General features: G+C 45.1%; 1 protein-coding gene across 3 annotated transcripts in view; it reads right to left on the bottom strand.

Moving 5' to 3' along the window:
• The window catches only part of notch3 (notch receptor 3), a 209,945-nt gene that overhangs the window by 52,575 nt on the left and 134,521 nt on the right, over positions 1 to 22,849 (bottom strand). For all 3 annotated transcript variants that reach the window (XM_073069111.1, XM_073069113.1, XM_073069114.1), the window contains 6 exons: positions 17,091 to 17,204; positions 12,736 to 12,969; positions 10,507 to 10,617; positions 7,913 to 8,105; positions 7,111 to 7,256; positions 5,452 to 5,565 (listed from right to left, as the gene is read on the bottom strand). In XM_073069111.1, the coding sequence (XP_072925212.1) occupies positions 5,452 to 5,565; positions 7,111 to 7,256; positions 7,913 to 8,105; positions 10,507 to 10,617; positions 12,736 to 12,969; positions 17,091 to 17,204 (912 nt within the window). The remainder of the gene's footprint in view (positions 1 to 5,451; positions 5,566 to 7,110; positions 7,257 to 7,912; positions 8,106 to 10,506; positions 10,618 to 12,735; positions 12,970 to 17,090; positions 17,205 to 22,849) is intronic.

Genomic DNA, 22,849 nt, shown 5'->3' with positions numbered 1-22,849 from the left:
GACAGCTAGAACTTCCACCATACTATTAGTGTCTTCTGCAGTGAAGACTGATGCAAGATACTAATTCAGTCGTCTTGTCATTTTGTTGTCCCCCTTTACCTCCCCAGCATAATTTTCCAGTGGTCTGATATCCACTCTCGCTTCTCTTTTACACTTTATGTATCTGGAGAAACTTTTGGTATCCTCTTTAATATTACTGGCTAGCTTACTTTCATATTCCACCTTTACCTTAATGACTTTTTTAGTTGATCTCTGTTGGTTTTTTAAAAGCTTCCAAACCCCACTAATTTTTGTTCTATTATATGTCCTCTCTTTAGCTTTTACATTTGCTTTCACTTCTCTTGTAAGCCACGGTTATGTCATCTTTCCTTTAGTACACTTCTTCCTCTTTGGGAAGTATATATCCTGTGCCTTCCAAATTGCTTCCAGAAATTCCAGCCATCATGGCTCTGCTGTCATCTGTGCCGGTGTTCTTTTCCAATAAATTCTTGCCAACTCTTCTCTCTCATGCCTCTGTAATTCCCTTTATTCCACTGTAATGCAGATACATCTGACTTGGATGTCCTTCTCAATTTTTTGAGTGAATTCAATTATATTATGATCACTTTCTCCTCAGGGTTCTTTTACCTTAAGCTCTCTAATCAATTCCAGTTATAAGACCATAAGATATAGGAGCAGAAGTAGGACAATCAACCCAGCAAGTCTGCTCCGCCATTCAATTGTGGGCTGATCCAAAGCTTCCAGTCATCCCCACTCCCTTGCCTTCTCCCCATACCCTTTGATGCCCTGGCTAATCAAGGACCTATCTATCTCTGCCTTAATTACACCCAATGACTTGGCCTCCACAGAAACTCATGGCAACAAATTCCACAGATTTACCACCCTCTGACTAAAGTAATTTCTCCGCATCTCAGTTCTAGATGGACGTCCTTCAATCCTGAATTCGTGCCCTCTAGTTCTAGACTCCCCTACCATGGGAAATAATTTTGCCATATCTAATCTGTTCAGGCCTTTTAACATTCGAAATGTTTCTATGAGATCCCCCCTCATTTTCCTGAACTCCAGGGAGTACAGCCCAAGAGCTGCCAGATATTCCTCATACGGTAACCCCTTCATTCCTGGACTCGTTCTAGTGAATTTTCTCTGAACCCTCTCCAATGTCAGTATATCCTTTCTAAAATAAGGAGCCCAAAACTGCACACAATACTCCAACTGTGGTTTCACGAGTGCCTTATACAGCCTCAACATCACATTCCTGCTCTTATATTCTATACCTCCAGAAATGAATGCCAACATTGCATTCGCCTTCCTCACCACTCACTCAACCTGGAGGTTAACCTTTAGGGTATCCTGCACAAGGACTCCCAAGTCCCTTTGCATCTCTGCATTTTGAATTCTCTTCCCATCTAAATAATAGTCTGCCTGTTTATTTCTTCCACCAAAGTGCATGACCATACATTTTCCAACATTTGTATTTCATTTGCCACTTCTTTGCTCATTCCCCTAAACTATCTCAGTCTCTCTGTTTCCTCAACACTACCCAGTCCTCCACCTATCTTTGTATCATCAGCAAATTTAGCCACAAATCCATTAATCCCATAGTCCAAATCATTGACATACAGCGTAAAAAGCAGCGGTCCCAACACCGACCCCTGTGGAACTCCACTGGTAACCAGCAGCCAGCCAGAATAGGATCTCTTTATTCCCGCTCTCTGTCTTCTGCTGATCAGCCAATGCTCCACCCATGCTAGTAATTTCCCTGTAATTCCCTGGACTCGTATCTCGCCTCATGTGCAGCACCTTGTCAAAGGCCTTCTGAAAATCCAAGTGCACCACATCTACTACATCTCCTTTGTCTACCCTACTTGTAATTTCATCAAAAAATTGAAATAGGTTAGTCAGGCAGGATTTTCCTTTCAGAAAACCATGCTGGCTTTGGCCTATCTCGTCACGTGCCTCCAGGTCAATCAATTGCAACTACTTCCCAACCACTGATGTCAAGCTAATAGGTCGATAGTTTCCTTTCTGCTGCCTCCCACCCTTCTTAAATAGTGGAGTAACATTTGCAAATTTCCAGTCATCCGGTACAATGCCACAATCTATAGATTCCTGAAAGATCACTGTTAATGCCTCCGCAATTTCTCCAGCTACTTTCTTCAGAACCCAAGGATGTATTCCATCAGGTCCAGGAGATTTATCCACCCTCAGACCATTAAGCTTCCTGAGCACCTTCTCAGTCGTAATTTTCACTGCACAAACTTCACTTCCCTGACACTCTTGAATGTCCGGTATATGGCAGATGTCTTCCACTGTGAAGACTATTACAAAATACACATTCAGTTCCTCTGCCATCTCTGTGTCTCTCATTATAATATCTCCAGCATCATTTTCTATTGGTCCCATATCTATCCTCGACTCTCTTTTACCCTTTAAATACTTAAAAAAGCTTTTAGTACTTTATATGATATTAGTCACCAGCTTCCTTTCATAATTCGTCTTTTCATTCCTAATCACGTTCTTAGTTTCCTTCTGCACGTGTTTAGAAACTTCCCAATCGTCTATCTTGCCACTTGCTTTGGCTTCCTTGTATGTCTTCTCTTTTGGTTTTACTTTATCTCTGACTTCACTTGTCAGCCACAATAGTGTCCATCTTCCATTCGAAAATTTCTTCTTATTTGGAATATATCTGTCTTGCACTTCCCTCATTTTTCACAGGATGTACACTGAATATCCTTGGATGTTCAGCTCCCAATGGCACAACACCCAATCCAGAACAGCTGATAGCCTAGTGGGCTCAGCTATGAGCTGCTGTAAAAAGCGATCTTACAGGCATTCTAGAAATTTCCCCCACTTGCAATCCAACACCAACCTGATTTTCCCAATCTACCTGCATATTGATATCCCCCATGACCATTGTAACATTGCCCTATTGGCAATATCTCCCATTGTAATTTGTAGACCACATCCTTACTACTGTTTGGGGGTCTGTATATAACTCCCATCAGGGTCTTTTTAGCCTTGCAGTTCCTTAGTTCTATCCACAATGATTCAACACCTTCCAGCCCTATGTCATCTCTTTCTAATGAGTTGATTTCATTTTTTACCAACAGAGCCATGCTGTCCCCTCTGCCTTCCTGTCTGTCCTTTCAATACAAAGTGTATCTTTGGACATTAAGCTCTCAGCTATAGTCTTTTTTCAGCCATGATTCAGTGATGCACACAACATCCTACGTGCCAATCTGTAACTGTGCTACAAGTTTATCTACCTTATTTTGTATACCGTGCACACTCATATATAACACCTTCAGTCCGGTATTCATCACCCTTTTTGATTTTGTCCCCCTTTTACACTGCAACTCATCTAATCGACTGCAGTTTTGCCCTATCATCAGCCTCTCCTTGCTACGAGTCTCACTACACTCCGCCTCTGTCTGTAATCCAGCACTATCACTCCGGTTCCCATCCCCCTGCCAAATTAGTTTAAACCCACAGGAACAACTCTAGCAAACCTACCCACTAGGATATTGGACCCCCTCGGGTTCAGGTATAACCTGTCCAATCTGTACAGATCATACCTTCCCCAGAAGAGTTTCCAATGATCTATAAATTAGAAGTGAAAAGAGGCACACGATATCTCATATATGGATAAGATTAAGTTAAATCCCAAAGTATTTTATAAGCATTGTAAGGCCAAGAGTGCATCCAAAGAAAGAGTTCCTCAGGTGAACTTCTACCTCAACACCATTTTCTTGCCTTTTCCTGTTTTCTCCAGATCTCTGAATAAACAGACATCTACTGCCCCTAGTGCTGAGTGCATTCAGTGACTGAATACACTGCCCTCTGGAGTAGAGAATTCTAAAGAGTCAACAGCCTTTGAGTAAAGAAAGGTCTCCTTATTTCACAGTTAATGCCTACCCTTTATTTTGAGTCTGACACCCTTGTTCTAAATACCTCATCCTTTCTCCTTGAGCCCTCTGAAAATTTTGTTTATTTGGAGTGAGGCCACCTTACATACTTCTGAACTCAGAGGCTTGATCTACTCAATTCCCCCCTTATACGACATATCCATGAACTTGTCCAAATGTCTTTTGAACATTGTAACTGTACCTGCTGCTCTTTCTATATACCTATCAGCTTCTCCTGTGAGAAACCTGCATCTCAGATCCCCTTTAAATCCTTCCCCTTACCTCTTTAGAGCTAGATCCTGAGGAAAAGTCTACCCCACTGTTAAAGACTATCGAATTGTTCCTTGGTATGACAAGGTGGACTATGGACCTCACAATCTGCCTCATCATCACCTTACTGTCTACCTGCACTGCAATATCTCTGCAGCTGTTACACTTTATTCTGCATTCTCTTATTGTTTTACCTTACACTACCCCAACGTACTGTGTAATGATTTGATCGGTATGAGCATTATGCAAGAACTTTTCACTGTACCTTAGTAAATGTGACAATAATAAACCAATTCCAATCTATACCCATCATGAGTTTATAACCCCTCTATAAGTCACGCCTCAGCATCCTTCATTCCAGCTAAAACACTTCCAGCCTATCCCGTTTCTTCTTGTAACTCAAACCCTCCATTGCTGGCAGCATCCTTTTTGTGCCCTCGAGCTTAATCTTATCCTTGTGTGGTATTTAAAATCAGGAAGCACCTTTCCAGAGTGAGTCAGGAGTAATTGTCCCCATCACCAATGATAAGGCCATAAGACGTAACAGCAGAATTAGGCCAGTTGGTGCTGAGTCTGCTCCACCATCCGATCATGGCTGATTTATTAACCCTCTCAACCCCATTCTCCCTGTAACCTTTGTCAAGAGGACATAAAATGGAGATGATTGTGAAGGGAAGCAAAATAAAATGACCGTGTGGTTAGCCTTTAGAACATACTTCAGGGGGTGAGTAGTAGATCTGGTTGCATTGTCAGTCAGAAAATTGGGGGGGGAAAATGTATAGGCCGCGGGGAATGCGACTCTCTTGTTCACTCTTTCAAAATCAGCACAAGTCTGATGGGCTGAATGGCCTTGTTCTATGTTGCAACCTTCCTGTGATCCTGTGACAATTCAGACTTGGAGGGGGTAAATAAAACACATGCCAATTCTTGTCCACACCATTTGCAGATGGAGTTCCCCTTTACTCGAGAAATTTTTTTCTTGACAGAGATCTCGGCTGCCCAGGCTACTCTGAAAGCATTCCAGGCCACGGGTGGGTGGGTAACTCGTATTACTAATTAACAGGGTGAATTCCTATGGTACCATATGTAAGCAAAACATTAGCGTGTTGACATGTACAGCACGGTGTCTACCTGCAGGTCATTTGCATCTCGGGGCAGCTCACTGATGAAAGCATTCATCAATAAACAGCAAAGATATGCAAATGACCTGCAGATAAAGCCCGGCCCAAAGCAGTTGCCAGGAGCAACTAGCGAGGTGCCAAGTTCGGACCCTTACCTGTATAAGGGAGTTCACACTGACAAGAGTAACTTGCAATTCCATCCACACAGACGGCTTTGTTTAAGCACGGGTTTGAGGCACAATCATTGATGTTGAGTTGGCAGTGCTGGCCTGCGTAAAGAGACAAAATTCAAATTGCACTGTTTACATGGTCTGCAGTTTGTTAGGCAGGCAGGACACCTACTAGATTGGAGCTCTGAAGTTTAATACTGAGAGCATCACTCTCCAAACCTATACACCAGAGCTTTACTTGTCACACGTACATTGAAACATACACTGAAATGTGTCATTTGCGTCAACGTGCTGGGGGGGGGGGGGGGCAGCACGTACAATATTCAGCAATAAAAACCGTGCCCTTTATTTAAAAAGCAGTTACATGGAGATCTTTCTTTGTGCTGGGAGTTATTACGAACTGCTAAGCTCAACTTGACAGGACGTAGTTCAACTGCAACTTCAAAAGGGAATTTCTGGATCATTGCGACATCCAGTATAAAAACTGCCCAGCGTTCTGAATTAAATATCCAATTATTCTAAACATATTTTATTCATACACACTTTATTTGTGGTATATTTACAGTGAAAGCAGATTACATGAGGGAACTCTATACATTATAAATGGAAAAAAAATAAATCATCCATTTAAAAAGTGTGCAGAATTCTAAATATTTATAAAGCATGTTATCTATAAAATGTATTATCTGTAGTATTTACTATATTAGTTCTATAGAAATAATTCTATGTCTACAGTATATTTATAAATTATGTAGACCATAAGACATAGGAGCAGATCTGACCCATCGAGTCTGCTCCGCTGTTTAATCATTGCTGATCTTATTTTCTCCTCCTTAACCCCATTTCCTGGCCTTTTCCCTGTAACCTTTGATGCCACGTTCAATCAAGAACCTATCTATCCCTGCCTTAAAATATATTTATAAAATGTGTAGAATTATATGGATTCTATATGAATAGGCATAGGAGCAGAATGAGGCCACACGACCCATTGAGCCGTTCCATCATGGCTGATTTATTATCCATCTCAACCCCATTCTCCTGCCTTTTCCCTGTAACCTTTGATGCCTCGATTAATCAGGAAGCCGTCAACCTCTGCCCTAGGTATACCCAGCGAGTTGGCCTACACAGCCATCTGTGGCATATCGATTAGAATTAGATGGGTAAACTAGAGTGCAAAAAGATGAGATGTGAACTCAAGCATACAAAGCACTTAGAGGGGTGAAAGGTGGACGTGGTGATAAAGTCTCCCCTTGACTCAAGAATCTCGGACTAAAGGTCATGGCCCTAGAGTTAAGGGGAAGACCTGAGACACAAATGTCTACACACAAAGATACCAATTCTTCAGAATTCTCAGTCGCAGAGATGTGGAGGCTGGGGCAGTGATTTGATCCACAGCAAGCATCAGACAGCTTCTGGGATTTTGGGGAATTATCACATGTAAAAACTGTGCAGGAAAATGAAACCAAGGTAAGTGATCAGCCATGCCCTCAACGAATGGCAGGAAGGGCAAGATGGCCATATCTTACCCTTGTTTCTTACGAGAATCAGATTTATTATCATTGTCCTATCTGACATGAATATTACAGGAGCCTATAATACAAAATGACGACTGGGGTAAAGTTTTACAAATCTCTCTCTACGCACCTCGAAAGCCTTCTTTACATTTGCAAAGGTAACCGTTCACCAGGTCAGTACAGGTCCCTCCGTTCTGGCAGGGGTTGGAATTACATTCATCCTTGTCGATGTCGCAGTTCATTCCGGTCCACCCTGCCTCACAATCGCACCTGTACCTGGACATGAGTTGTTGCAATTAATTCGGTTCAAGAACGACGAATCGGAACATGTTCTGGAGCAAGGTGAGAGGAAGGGGCTCCGGGGGTGGGAAGAAACGGGGTGGATTGCGGGGGGGGGGGGGGGGGGGGGTATGGGACAGTGAGAGAAAAAGCGTACAGACAAGGGGATGGGAAAAAATAAATGATATAGAGGAGAAAATGAGCGAGAGGAGGGAAAAGGAGTTGTAATGAAAGCTATGTTTTCCCACTGGAAACAGCAGAATGAACGACTTGCTCCATTTAGCAGGTGAGCGCGAGAATCAGACTTGCTCCAAAAAGCTGGAGTGAAGGAGACAGAGAAGTCTTTCCCTGATCAGTGATTCATGATCCCTATCATGGAAACCGTAAGACTGAATGAAAGAGCATCCTTACTGAGCAACCTCAGCCCAACTCATTCATCAGGAAGCAGATGGAACACTGGCCTTCCACTCCATTCCCACTGTTTAACCCAATCCCATGGGATTCCTGACCGGAGGCTCAACTCCTTCACTTTTCCAGGAAGGACTCTGTACCTCGGAGAGAGGGGCAGGACGGAGCCAGCTGGGCTCTCAGGCCACAGTCAGTGCTTCCTGACTGAGGAACGGGAGGGAGGGTCCGGGACCCCGTTGTCTTACCCGTTAACATCATCGTGGCATGATCCATGTACACAGGGGCTGCTGCTGCATTCATCCACCTCAGAGTAACACAGGGGATCATGGTAACCCTCTGGGCAAAGGCAGGAGAAGCTGTCCTCACCGTCAATGCACGTGCCACCATTCTGGCACGGACTTGAAGCACACTCATCGATTTTAAATTTGCACTGCGGCCCTGGATGAAGGGAGGGACATTTTTTTTAAACAGAGAGCACCAGTGTAAGAACATATGAAACAGGAGCAGGAGCAGGAGTCGGCCATCTGGCCTGGTGAACCTGCTCAATAAATCACCGCTGATCTGGCTGTGGACTCACCTCCAACCACCTGCCTTTCCCCCATAAACCTTAAATCCCCTGCTATGTAAAAATCTGTCTGTGTCATAAATATCTTTATGAAGTAGTTTCTACTGCATCCCTGGGCAGAGAATTCCACAGATCCACAGTTGCTCTTCAATACAATAGGCAATATCACAATCAGTACCCTGTTCCTGCCTTCTCCCCATATCCCTTGACTCTGTTATCTTTAACAGCTCTATCTAACTCTTTCTTAAAATCAGCCAGAGAATTGGCCTCCACTGCCTTCTGAGGCAGAGCATTCCACAGATTCACAACTCTCTGGCTGAAAAAGTTTTTCCTCAACTCCGTTCTAAATGAATACGCCTTATTCTTAAACAGTGGCCTCTGGCTCTGGACTCCCCCAACATCGGGAACATGTTTTCCGCCTCTAGTGTGTCCAATCCCTTAATAATCTTATATGTTTTAATCAGATCCCCTCTCATCCTTCTAAATTCCAGTGTATGCAACCCCAGTCGCTCCAATCTTTCAACATATGACAGTCCAGCCATCCTGGGAATTAACCTCGTGAACCTACGCTGCACTCCCTCAATAGCAAGAATGTCCTTTCTCAAATTTGGAGACCAAAACTGCACACAATTCTTCATCTCCGTCCTAAATCTATTCCCCGAATCTTGGAGCTATGCCCCCTCACTCTTGTCTCATATGGCAGTGGAAACAATTCTCCTGCCTCTTTCTTCTTTATCTCTTTTATAATTTTATATGTTTCTATAATATTTCTTCTCATTCTTCTGAATTCCAGTGAGTATAGGCCCAGGCAACTCAATTCCCCCTTCTTCAGCTAAACCCCTCATTTCTGATCAAACGTCATCTCAAAACCTACTTATTTAACCTTGCTTTTAACTAACATAATTTTGTCTTTTATTTTTATGTTTAAACTTTGTCCCATTGTAAAGCATTGTTTGTATGAGAAGTGCTCTATAAATATTATTATTATTATAATATTTTTATTTTTTTCTCGGCTCAAGCTGGTGAAACTTGAGGTACAAGCACACTCATTTCTCAATTGCGAGGAACTTTCGGACTATTTTAGTGGCGTTTAGTATCACGCCCTTTGGGAGACTTACATAAAATTGCTGTGTAGGCCTAATTGTTTAATGCTATTGTGTAGTGACTTTGGGTGATAGTAGCTATAGATATTACTATTGGGACAATGTAAACTCTGTTCATCTTCCATAGTCTTTCAGTTTCCCCTTTTCTGATGTTTTTCACTTATTGATTTCTGTATGTTAATGTGTTTGGAATGGCCATATCTAAGAAGTAAATTGTTCTTACTGGCTAATGCTGTAATATTAATTCCGTGTGGTTATTATGGATAGTCCTATCTGTAATAATGGATTGGACTTAATATAGATTGTTGGACTCTGATTTTAAAACTGGATCAGCCTTGTATTTACAGTGAGGTACGGTGTCTATTATGAGTTTATATATTAAAGCATGATTTTGGTAAATGATATTTGCCACTTGATTGTGCTTGTGTATGTAATCAGATTGCTGCAGGATTCTGTATTGTGTTGGATTTTTTGTGGTTTCTCTTGACATTTTCTGCATTTATCGTTTTGAAATAGTTGGTCCTTCATCACGGATTTTTTGTGTATTAACCGCCTAGTCCTGTATTGCCGCTAGGAACCCCCTTGTTTCTGGGTGGAGTCTCCAACTCTGAGCCAGATGTTCAACGTTTCCTTGGGAAAGTACGGGCACGGAGAGCAGTCACTGACCAGAGCCCAGCGCAATCTGGATACAGCCGTGCCTGAAGTTGTTTCTGTTTTGTTCTGCAGGTGATATTTTATTTCCCACCTGCCCTGCATACCTGCAGAGTATTTCCCAATCTGCCACCGGTGGACACACCTGATGGGGGGGCAGAAGACCTCTTCACCCCCCCACAGATTATTAATGTATTCTTATTTTTTTCTCAGGTCAGGCTGATAAAACCCAATAAATATTATTAGTAGTAGTATCATAATCTCTGGAATCAACCCGCTGAACCTCCTCTGCACCATCTTCTAAAGCCAATAGGTCTTTCTACAAAGAGCAGCACCCAGTCCTCCAGGTGTGACCTCTCTAGGACCCTCCGTAGTTGCAGCATAACCTCCCTGATCTTAAATTCGCCCATCCATCAGCACTGTAGGAATCACTGCACAGGCTGCCTATGTCCAATCTCACGGTTTTACATTCACTGTACAGACCAGAGAGCGAACGAGCTGGCGAGCCTGAGGTACACACCCGTAAAGCCTGGCTTGCAAATGCAGTCGTAGCGGTTAATCCCATCGTGGCAGATCCCGTAATCACAGGGTTGGCTGGCGCAGTCGTCATGGTTGATCTCACAGTTGACACCTGCAGATAACAGTACAAATTAGTCAAGCGAAACCAATCCCAACATGCACTGGGGGAGCCACTTAGTCACTGATGCTCTGTGCTGGTTCCCCAGGTAAAACTGAAATTTCTAAAGGGGAGAAAGTTGTAACTATCCTCTGCAACACACACACAAAATGCTGGAGGAGCACAGCATGTCAGGCATATCTATGAAGTGGAATAAACAGTCAATGTTTTGGCCCAAAACCCTTCATCAGGACACATTTGTACAAAGGATGTTTATGCTGCCTGACCTGTTATGTTCCTCCAGCATTTTGCTCAACATTTCTAGCATCTGAAGAGTCAGGAGCTACTGGAGCCTTTGGTCCCTAACCACCAGGTTCAGGAACAGTTACTACCCAACAACCATCAGGTACAGGAGCCTCAGGTCCCTAACCACCAGGTTCAGGAACAGTTACTACCCAACAACCATCAGGTACAGGAGCCTCAGGTCCCTAACCACCAGGTTCAGGAACAGTTACTACCCAACAACCACCAGGTTCAGGAGCCTCAGGTCCCTAACCACCAGGTTCAGGAACAGTTACTACCCAACAACCATCAGGTACAGGAGCCTCAGGTCCCTAACCACCAGGTTCAGGAACAGTTACTACCCAACAACCACCAGGTTCAGGAGCCTCAGGTCCCTAACCACCAGGTTCAGGAACAGTTACTACCCAACAACCACCAGGTTCAGGAGCCTCAGGTCCCTAACCACCAGGTTCAGGAACAGTTACTACCCAACAACCATCAGGTTCAGGAGCCTCAGGTCCCTAACCACCAGGTTCAGGAACAGTTACTACCCAACAACCATCAGGTACAGGAGCCTCAGGTCCCTAACCACCAGGTTCAGGAACAGTTACTACCCAACAACCACCAGGTTCAGGAGCCTCAGGTCCCTAACCACCAGGTTCAGGAACAGTTACTACCCAACAACCATCAGGTACAGGAGCCTCAGGTCCCTAACCACCAGGTTCAGGAACAGTTACTACCCAACAACCACCAGGTTCAGGAACAGTTACTACCCAACAACCATCAGGTACAGGAGCCTCAGGTCCCACACCACCAGTTTCAGGAACAATCATCACCCAACAACGATCAGGAGGTACAGAAACCTCAGGTTCCACACCACCAGGCTCAGGAACAGTTATTAACAACAACGATCAGGAGGTACAGGAGCCTCAGGTCCCACACCACCATGTCAGGAACAGTTATCACCCAACAACGATCACGCCCTTGAATCAGCAAGGATAACTTCATTCACCACAACTAGGAACTGACTCCACAACCTATAGACTGACTTTTGAGGTCTTTACAACTCATGTTCTCAGTATTATTTATTTACTGTTTATATATTTTTATTTTTGAACAATTTGTCTTCTTTTGCATTCTGGTTGCTTGTCAGTCTGTATGCATAGCCTTCATAAATTCTACTGTATTTATTTTCTGTAAATGTCTGTAAGAAAATGAATTTCAAAGCAGTATATGGTGTCATATACATGCAGTGGCCACTTTATTAGGTACCTCCTGTAGCCCATCCACTTCAGGATCCAATGTGTTGTGTGCTCAGAGATGCTCTTTCGCACACCACTTTTAAAGTGGGATTATTTAAGTTACTTTTGCCTTCCCGTCAGCTTGAACCAGTCTGGCTATTCTTCTCTGACCTCTCCCATTAACAAAGTGTTTTCGCCCACAGAACCACCGCTCACTGGATGTCATTATTTTTGCTTTTCGTACCATTCTCTGTAAACTCTGGCATGAAAGTCCCAGGAGTTCAGCAGTTTCTGAGATACTCAAACTATCCCCATCTGGCACCAACAATCATACCTCTTGACCATGTCTGCATGCGTTTATACATTGAGTTGCTGCCACACGATTGGCTGATTAGATACTTGCAATAATAAGCAGGTGTGCACTTGTCCCTGATAATGTGGCCACTGAGTGCATGTACTTTGATGATAGATTTACTTTAAACTTTGAAACTCTACCTCCCTGGATATTCGTTATGGTTTATCTGGAGGTGATCTGAAACCTTTACAAGCTGGGCGCATCTGAAATCTCCGTTTAAGGGCAGTGACAAAGACAGCAGTTGGCTAACTTTACCTGACGTTCCCGGCAGGCAGTGACAAGTGTACTTGTTCACGAGGTCCATGCACTTCCCCGAGTTCTGGCACGGGTTGCTGTGGCACTCGTTGATCTGGTTCTCACAGCGGTAGCCCGTGTAGCCTGGCTCACACTGGCACGTGAAGCTGGCGATGCTGTCGCTGCAGGTGCCGTGGTGGCACGGGTCTGGATTGCAGTCGTCCGTGTTCCTCTCGCACACCTTCCCCTCAAATCCTGCAGTGGGGGCAGTAGAACACGAGTTAAGTTCAGAAGAATGGGGCAGAAAGTGTCTGTGGAAGATTTGATTCACGCTACAGGATAGAGCGCATCGGAAGTTGCCCACATCCTGTTACTTGGGGAGTAGCACGTCTGGTAAGCTCTCATAGGGACCCTGTCTGATGCTGTGTGGTGCTTGTAAGTTGTTTCTTTTCTTACGTTCTTCAGGAAGCCAGCATTATCCTGTTGATGTTAGATTACCGAGCACAGTTTGGGGCTTGCTGGGCCTTCCAAACAAAGCTTGGGATTAGTGTAAGGCATGAAATGGCCTCCCCCAGCTGTCAGTAACTGCTATGAGAAGTGCGGACAACGCTACAAAGTGAATGCTCGGCACATCTTGTGGTAATCCCGAGATCTGGTCGCGGCCTCAACCTCATCCCCTGGAACTGATTCTGAGAGAGTGTTCCTCTCCACATCGGCTTCTCCTATCCCTCTCGGGTGGCCAGCGTAATGCTTCCCAGAGCCAGAGACTGAGCTTCAACCCCCCCACGCTCTCTGCAAAGTGTTTGAACATTCTGCCCGTGGCCACGGAGGCTTTCTCTGGACCCTCCGGTTTCCTCCCACATTCCAAAGGGTGAGGGTTAGAGAGTTGCTGGATGCCATGTTAGTGCCAGAAGCGTGACGAGCCAGCACATCCTCGGACTGTGCACGCCGTTGGCACAAATGACAGATTTCACTGTGTTTCAATGTACGTTTGGTAAATAAGGATAATTCTTATTCTTTAATCTCCAGATGGGCAGTCTAGGGGAGCTACAATAATGTCTCCTTGCTGGGAGGACCACAAGCTTCTAGAATTATTCACCATGGAGGGCTCTGGAGGCTCTATGAATGAGATGAAACAGATTCTTGGATGTGGAAATAAACCCCAGCAGGGACCAGGAAGGAATGTAAATAGGGATCGACTACGACAGACTTGTGGGGTTACGTGACTAACAACTGCTCCTGCTTCCGGTCCCCGCACAGGATCGGAAAAAGCTGCAGAAAGTTGCAGTGTAAGCCAGCTCCATCGTGGACACCAGCCTCTCCAGCATCGAAGACAAGAAAGGCACCTTATCGTTAAGGACACGCATCACCCATCACTCATGCCCTCTTCTCATTGCTACCATCAGGAAGGAGGCGGAGGCACACAGTTCAGCTTCTTCCCCTCCACCATCAGAATGGGCAACGAACCCACGCAGACTACCTCACTACTTTTTACTTCTTTTGCTCTCTTTCTGCACAACTTATTTAATTTTTATATGTATCTTCTTGTTGTAATTTACAGTGATTTTTATTATGATGCATTGCACTGTACTGCTGCTGCAAAACAACAAATTTCACGACACGTGGAGGTGATATTAAACCTGATTCTGATTCGGATCCTAGTAACCTGGTACGCTGGCATCATAGTTAAGATGAATAACAATGATCATTTTACACTTTAGACACGAGTTAGGGAATTTAAAATGCAATCTCTTAAGCAATTCTTGGGAGCTTCAGTAATAATAAATTATGTTAAATCCATGCAGTTTACCATTATCCGTCATCCTTACCAGAGTGACTTGTTGGTGAATTCAGGCTCACCAGTGTTGTTTACTCTCAACTAGGGCAGTTACAGATGGTGAACCATTTTTGAATGAATAGACAAGGGAATAAGAATTGACTGCCACAGAAAAGGATTAAATGTAAAAAAACAACTAGAGTTCAAATATCACAAAATGAAATGACCAATGATAATCTTTTTGTTGTTCAATATTCTCCCCCTATTCCTCTCCGCACTGCACCCCAAGTTCTCTCATTTCCCAGGGAGCTCACTCACACTGCTTGGTTAAGATCAGCTCCCAGCCTCTGTACCTTCCCTGAGAATGGGCAGTGAGTGGGCAGCAGGGAGTTCCCATGGGGGGGGGGGGGGAGAAAAACTGTTCATGAGTTGCAACTAACCTAGAGTGGTTTGTGAGAAAGGGTCACAGAAACAGCGGTAATGGAGAGCCACTCTGACACTGATTCTGAGCGAAAGAATCTGTCCCGTTCTCTCGGCTCTGCTCGGCTCCACCTAGTCCCGGATTATTACTACTTGTAAGGGGTGGGAGGGAAGGAGAAGGCACGTGGAAATTTCCCTGTTCCCAGAGGAAGCCTACAGCCCTGCAGCAGCCAGTCAACACTCTCACTGAAGTCAGGGAGCCCGTCAGGATAGGCATGGTAGTGTAACGGTTAGCGTTACACCAGTGACCAGGCAATTCCTGCCGCTGTCCGTAGGGAGTTCGTACGTTCTCCCACGGTTTGCCCCCACATTCCAAAAGCATATTCAGCTTTGCAGGTTAATTGGTGACCCGGGTGTAATTGAGTGGTGTGGGCTCGTTGGACTAGTAGGGGCTGTAACCGTGCAGTATCTCTAAATAAAACAAAAATGAATAAACCTGGGAGGGGGGGGGGGGTGCAGGAGGGGTGGTATTTTTACGCTGGAGATGAAGGAAGCCTCATCCCTCCTCCTTTTCCTGATCCAACACGTCTGCTGCTCTGCCAAGGCCAGGACTTGAACTTGTGTCTTCTGGTGTCCAACACTGAGACTGGAGACGTGCCCACCGTTTTGTATATGATCATATGGTTCTGATTGTCCCTGTAGTCAATTAGCCTCCGTGGATTCAAAAACTTCAGAAGTCTCAAATAACTTCCAAGATCTGGGTCTTATTTTTGTTTCTTCCCCGTCCGCCGCTGTCTGACACAGACGCAAAGCAAAACTGGTTCTCACATTCACTCCGTGCAACACCTCTGCGCTGATCTGAGCCCTTCGCGCAGCAAGGGAAAAAAAATAGGTGGGGGGGGGGGGTGGTGTGGAAAGATCGCACAAACCTGCTATTGTTCAGCAGAATATTCTATGAGCTCTCTGCACAATAGACATCATATCCAACAGGCATCCCTGGTGCCTGCGTTTAGATCCTGTGAATACTAATCAGGCTCACATGAACAATGCAGCTTTATCTATTCAGAGGCCTTGTTAGTGTCAGTCCGCACTTCGGGGTTGATTTCTCCACCGTTCGTCTGTATATAAATGTAACATCTTCTGAAAAATGACACAAGAAGCCTCCCTTGACTGGGCTGACATATGTATTAATCCTACATTTCAAATAATTCAAGGGTCTTTAATATCTGGCCCAAAGATCATTGTCGGCCTCGATAATTTCTCTTCCTGTTTTCTCCACTTTGACATTTGAGTAAAGGCAGATGCTTATGATGAGAGGCTATGATTTTGTCATTAAAATAACTGTGGGAGGGTAACTATAAGCTGTTGAAACTCAACTACAAACAGATATAAACAGTTCAGATTTTATTTTTTGGTGCTGTTTGTATTTTGACCTATCAAGTGTAACACTGAGCTGTGAATGAGGGCAATAGAACATATAACTCATGAGAGGACTGTGTCTGCTTCTATAGGTGTACAGACAGTACGTCCCTCCGGTTTGGGCCGGGGGAGCGGCCGGATTGGGATTTGAACTGCCTTCTGCCACTGACAGGGTACGAAGGGTAAGTGGTCTGAGGAACGGGGGAGGGTGGGATAGTGCAGAGAGGGAGAATATAATGCTAAAAACACAAACTGGGTTACCTTTGCCCATTTTTCTCCCATCTTAAGAGTTACACACACACAAAATACCAAGGAACTCAGCAGGTCAGGCAGCATCTATGGAGAGGAATTAACAGTCAATATTTTGGGCCGAGACCCCTAATGAAGGGTCTCCTTAGATGCTGCCTGACCTGCTGAGTTCCTTCAGCATTCCTGTACGTGTGTGCTACTCTGGATTTCCTGCAGAATCTATTGTGTTTATGATCTAGCTTTACATTCAATCCTTTCTTGGCAAATAAGGGCTTATTAGCAAGATTATGTGGTAAGATAATTTCCCGTCCCCGTGACTCATGATATTTACAGCCCCAAAGATGCCAGTTTCTATTTCCAAGGGCCCAGTTCTTCAAAGAACAAAGTTGGACCCGTTGACCAAGGGGGCATTGCAAGCAGAACAGTGCTGGGATCTGCTGAGGAGACGGCAGCACAGCGGAGTGCCTTGTGTCTGTGGTAACTGGCTTTGACTGCCAGGTCAGAGGCTCACCCTCTGCACATTTGCATTCGTATCCGTTCGGCCTGTCCATGCACTTGGCTCCGTTCTGGCAGGGGGTGCTCGCACATTCGTCAATGTCAATGTGGCACATCGCTCCGGTGAAGCCTGCCAAGTGAAAGGAGGAAAAGAGGTCAGTGTTCGCTGCCGTCAATCTCCGCAGTGAGTGGCCAGACAGGCCCAAGGGGCTGAATGGCCTCTTGTTCCTATGCACTTGACCAGCCCAGAGGTGTTAAATTGGTCGTCCCTCCGTTCACTCTCAACCAGCTACTGACTCCAACCACACTTACTGGCAGATTGGTACGTGCCCAATATTGGCTTCCGGTAAACACACAGAGCTGCTTGTAAAACCTCTCAAATCTGCTGCACCATTCAGTAAAATCTTTGGTCAGTTCACTTTCCAGCCAATGCCCACTTCTCTATTAATCTCTACAACCCATCCCAGCCCTGAAAGGCTCAACATTCACAGGTCTCTGGCATTGAACTTGAAATATTTATGGCCCTTACAGAAGAAATTGCTCCTCATCTCCATTTTAAATGGACAATCCCTTTCTACTAAAACTATGTCCCCTGCCTCTGGATTTGCCACTAAGGGCAACATCTTCTCAGTGTCAACTTAAACTCCCCTGGAGTACAAAAGTGCTCCCGTGGTTCCATCTCCCCGGCTTCCCCCCAAAAGGGGAGAGCAGGAGCAAAACTTCAGGTAGTCAGCGTGTTCTGTAAAACGGACGGAATTCAAGAATGCTATAATTCAAGTTGCTGTGAATGAGAGTAATCACATTGTAATGAGGGGTCAGTGAAATGGCTACAGGGCAGATACACTCTCCTCATGGATTATTTTCAATGCTTTTAATCTTTCTTGTGACTTTATTTCTTTTAACTTTTCAACGGCATTTCTTTTTGTACTTTCGCCATCTAGTTCAGGGCAGTATGGTAGTGTAGCGGTCAGTGCAGTCGCTTTACAGTGCCAGTGAGCACTGACTGGAGTTCTACTCCCACCACGGCCTGCAAGGGGTTTGCATGTCTCCCAGTGTCAGTGTGTGGGTCTCCTCCGGGCGCTCCTGTTTCCTCCTGCATTCAGGTCGGGGTTAGTGAGCTGTGGGCATGCTACATTGGCGCCAGAAGAATAGCGACACTTGTGGGCCGCCCGGCACAATCCTCACTGATTTGATTTGACATTTAACAACTCAATCTATTGCATGTTTTGATGTACATGCTACTCTTGTAAGACTACACAATGTAGAAGCAGAATTAGGCCATTCAACCCACAGAGTCTGCTCCTCCGTTCCATCATGGCTGATTTATTATCCCTCTCAACCCCATCCTCCTGCCTCCTGCCCATAATCTTTTATGCCCTCACCAACCCAGAACCTATCAACCTCTGCTTTAAATATACCCAAAGGCTTGGGAGTCCTGAGACATCCGTGGCAATATATCACAACCTCTGGCTGAAGAAAATCTGTTCTAAAGAGATGTCCTTACACTCCGAGGCTCTGCCCTCTGATCCGAGACTCCTCCACGATAGGAAACATCCTCTCCACGTCCCCACTCTGTCTAAGCCTTTCGATATTCAATAGTTTTCAATGAGATCCCCCCTCGTTCTTCTAAACTCCAGTGAGTACAGGACCAGAGCCATCAAGTACTCTTCATGCATTAACCCCTTCATTCCTGGGACTTAGAAGATTATGGTACTGCAGCAAAGTGAGAGGACACATCCTCTGGATGAGAAAACTCCCGTGGCACGATTTTGTGGACGTCCACTGGCACACTCCCCAGTGCCCTGCCAAGTATGGATTGCTGACACAACATTAATAAAGGAAATTATTTTCCTGTCACGTCTCTACTTGTGGGGCCTGAATTTGTTCCTACTTTCCTGCTTTACAACAGTGACCACACCTCAGTAAGTATTTCATTGGTTGTATGGTATTCAGGGCCGGCATGGCAGCATAGTAGTTAGTGTAACGCTATCACAGCCCCAGCGATGCAGGTTCGATTCCCACAGCTGTCTGCCAGGAGTTTTTATCTCTTCCCCATGGGTTTCCTCTGGGTGCTCCCACGTTCCAAAGTGGTACGGATTAGCAGGTTAAATGTTGTCACTGGGCCAGAAGGGCCTGTTACCGTGCCGTATCGCTAAATTAAAAAGATAAAGCTGAGACTTCAAAGTTGTGGAAAAGTTCAAAAGAAAAGCAAGCATGTTCCCTATTTCATTACCGCGTGAAAGAACCAGTTCCGTAATGAGATACCTTAAAATCAGGAAAGACACAGATACAGAAAGCTAGGCCAAATGTGTCAGCTTGTACCCTCAAAATGTGCGGTGCTTTTTGCTTTAACAATCTGAACAGTCCACAGCTTGTGGGCTTTGCCTCCACTTATTATCCATCCTCAATTGGCCCTTGAAGCAGGGGGCTTGTCCAAGCTATCTGAGAAGGCCGTTCGGAGCCAGCCACACTACTCCAGGTATGGACTGGACCTGCTTCCCTTCCTTCAAGAACAGGAATGAACCTTGACCTTTTCCAGGGGATAGTCACTGACATCAGCCTTCGATTCCACATTTCAGTCAATTAGTTCAACTTAGTTTCCTAGCTGGAACGGCAGGATTCAACTGAGGTGTTCCAATCAATAGCCCAGACATGAAAATATTAACCACTTCATCATTAGATTCACGCTTGATAATGTCACCAGCATAACATGGATCAGTGCCAAGAACAGCTAACATTCTAATGTAAATAGCTAATTCAACTAAATACCATGCTCAATACATCCAAATGAGGGCGTGAATAATTTAGCACACAATCACGGTTAAATTGTACGTTCATAAAATCCTTTTAGTTAAATCCAGGTGTGCTGCACGGCATCTTGGACGGAACGTAAAAAGAGTTTAACATCGTAGCATTGTGGTCAGTGTAAAGGCTGATTTATACTTGTGTGTACAGGCTACACCGTAGCCCTGATTTTCACTTCTGCGTCGCTCTATGCCGTAGCGAGCATGCGTTGGTGTGCACCAAAACGCTAGTTGGCGGTGGGGTTTCTATGCCACTGTGTTGAGTTTCTTCGTGAGAGACGTGGACGAGGAAATGCATTTCAAACATTCTTGCATGTCGGCGGGTAGATTTGACGATTTGGTTCATCTATTTTGTGTCGGTGTACAGACACGGCGGAGAAGAAGCAACCGGAAATGCGATGCTACCAAGCGGACCAATCACAGTTGTTGCCGCCTGCGTCGCCCGAGTTACCTTTTTGGGGAGGTGCGTGTCACCCTATGGTGTAGGGTACGTGGTACCTACGGCGTCGATGCGACGCACAAGTATAAATCAGCCTTTGCGCTAGTTAACGTTTAGTTAAACGCTGCACGGCATCTTGGAAGGCACGTTAAAAGAGCAGCTTTGCAGCGCTGCGGTTAGATAAACGCTACACTGCATCAGCAACCCGGACTCAGCTCCGCCACTGTGTATGTATGCTCTCCCCCACACCCCCCCCCCCCCCACTACATGGGTTTTCTCCTGTTTTCTTCCACGTTCCAAAGATGTACAGGTAGGTTAGACGGGTGTAATTGGGCGTCACGGGCTTGTTAGGCTGGAGGGGCCTGTAACCACGCTGGACCTCTACATCTAAATCTGAATCTGTAAATCCTCAAATTATTGGGGCTGGCAGATCCCATGTCAACACCTAGTCAGGCTTCTCTGCTGTCCGAAACACCACATTAACCCCTGAACCCGGAAGACCGAGTCATATTTGTTATAACTGGTCATCCAGCGTCCTGTTAGTGGGATGTTTGGTCGGTTTAAACAGTCCCTGTGACGGTCTACCCAATAACCACGACACTCCCAAGTGATAGGATGAGGAGCCCACGCGAGCCTCCGCCGACCGGCACTCCCCGTCGCATACCTGAGGTCTGCTACGAGAAGGATGTGGGAGCTTTCGAGAGGGTGCAGAGGAGGTTTGCCAAGTTGCTGCCTGGATAGAGAGCATATCATATGAACATAGGCTGGGCAAGCTAGGGCTTTTGGAGCAAAGGAGGATGAGAGATGAATTTATAGATGTGCAAAAGATGATAAGAGGCATAGATCAAGTGGATAACCAGAGACTTTTTTGCAGATGAGAAATGGCTAATACTAGGGAGCATAATTTTAAGGTGATTGGAGGAAAGTATCGGGGGGGGGGGGGGGAGATGTCAAAGGTAGGTCTGTTTTTTTTTACGCAGAGAGTGGTGGGAACATGGAATGTGCTACTGGGGGAGATGGTGGAGACAGTTACATTCGGGGCATTTAAGAGACTCGTAAATAGGCACATGGATGATAGAAAAAAGGAGGGCCACATAGGAGGGAATGGTTAGATTGTTCTTAGAGTAGGTTAAAATGTTGGCACAACATTGTGGGCCAAAAGGCCTGTACTGTGCTGTAATGTTCTCTGTTCTATTTAACTTCTGTCAACATTTAATGAACATTTAGTCAAAATTAAAGAGCCTTCCAACGCTGCCCAGTAAAGCAGAAGGTTTACAAAGTGAAAGATACAGTATCTGGATAGCCAACGCACAGGTAAGGTTCCCTCAAACACCATGGGATTCTGCAGCAAATGACCCAAAGGGACGTTGGTATTTCATTCCTTTTGACTGGTTCATAGTGTCAGCTGACCCACCAGGCAGCCTTTGGTCAGGAATCCATTTTTAAAAAAAAAACCCTCGCTAATAATGAATTCCCGTTCAATGGGAAAGATTCTTCTCAAGGCCAAGGTTGAATGGGTAACTAGGGCCAACTGCCTCCCACTGGCGAGGAACTCCTCTCAGTTGTTCAGGTAAGCCGAGGTCTGTACATAATCAATGCAAACTCAATGGCTGGGATACAAGAACAGGGCAGGTGAAATATCTGGGAAACAAACCAAGAACATTTTGCGGATGAATATGCTCCCTGCTACATATGCCATGTAGCTGAGGAAAGCTTTGAAGGATCTTGTTAAAATGAAGCTGTCTAAATTCACATCTGAATCGTACAGTACATTCTGCAGCTCGCTAAGAATTGCAACAGAAAATGTATTCAGAAACTTGGGAGTTCTCAGTGAATATATTCCTGTGTCAGCTTACTGAGAAAGGGAAGGCAGAGCGACAATTCAGAATAAGAAAGGAGAGCGGGAGCATCGGGCGAACTGACTGAATCTGACAGCTGTATTCTGAGGTGCTGCTCCTTCAGGCAGACCGTCAATGGCTGCGTGTGAGACGCACTGAGCGCATGAGGGGCCCTGTGTCTGCCCCAAATGTAAATTGTGCCTGAAAGAATTGAGCCTCCCTCTCATTAAGGGCAGCTCCTTCTCAAGCGAAGGGGAGCAGAGGCCCTCGGAACAATTGGGACATTGTCTGCCTCAAGGAGATAACAGACACGGCCCCCTCTTGTCAATCAGCCACCAACAGAGAGCTTCTTCAAAGGACTAGCTGAGGTACACTGCACCCTGACCCCTGAATAACCTCAGTTACAAGACAAGTTGGTGAGGCCTGGTCTGAAGGCCTCTCACGAGCTAGGCACCTACCAAGCAGCACACAGGGCAGGGATTGTATTGGTCAAAAGAAAAGATTCCAGTACTCAGTGCAATCTATTCTCTTATCTGGAATTTGATTATCAATGCAATTAGCTAATTTTTTGGGCAGAAGAGCAGCCAATCAGTTTGGAGAGTATACATTTTCAACAATCTCATGTGGTTTACTCTGTGAGGCCTACACAGCCACACACTTCTCAATTATCAAAGATAAAATATATTCCAGTCTT

Source organism: Hemitrygon akajei, chromosome 16 (genome assembly GCF_048418815.1).
Source record: "Hemitrygon akajei chromosome 16, sHemAka1.3, whole genome shotgun sequence".
Lineage (NCBI taxonomy): Eukaryota > Metazoa > Chordata > Chondrichthyes > Myliobatiformes > Dasyatidae > Hemitrygon > Hemitrygon akajei.
This window is presented reverse-complemented; position numbering and strand designations above follow the sequence as displayed.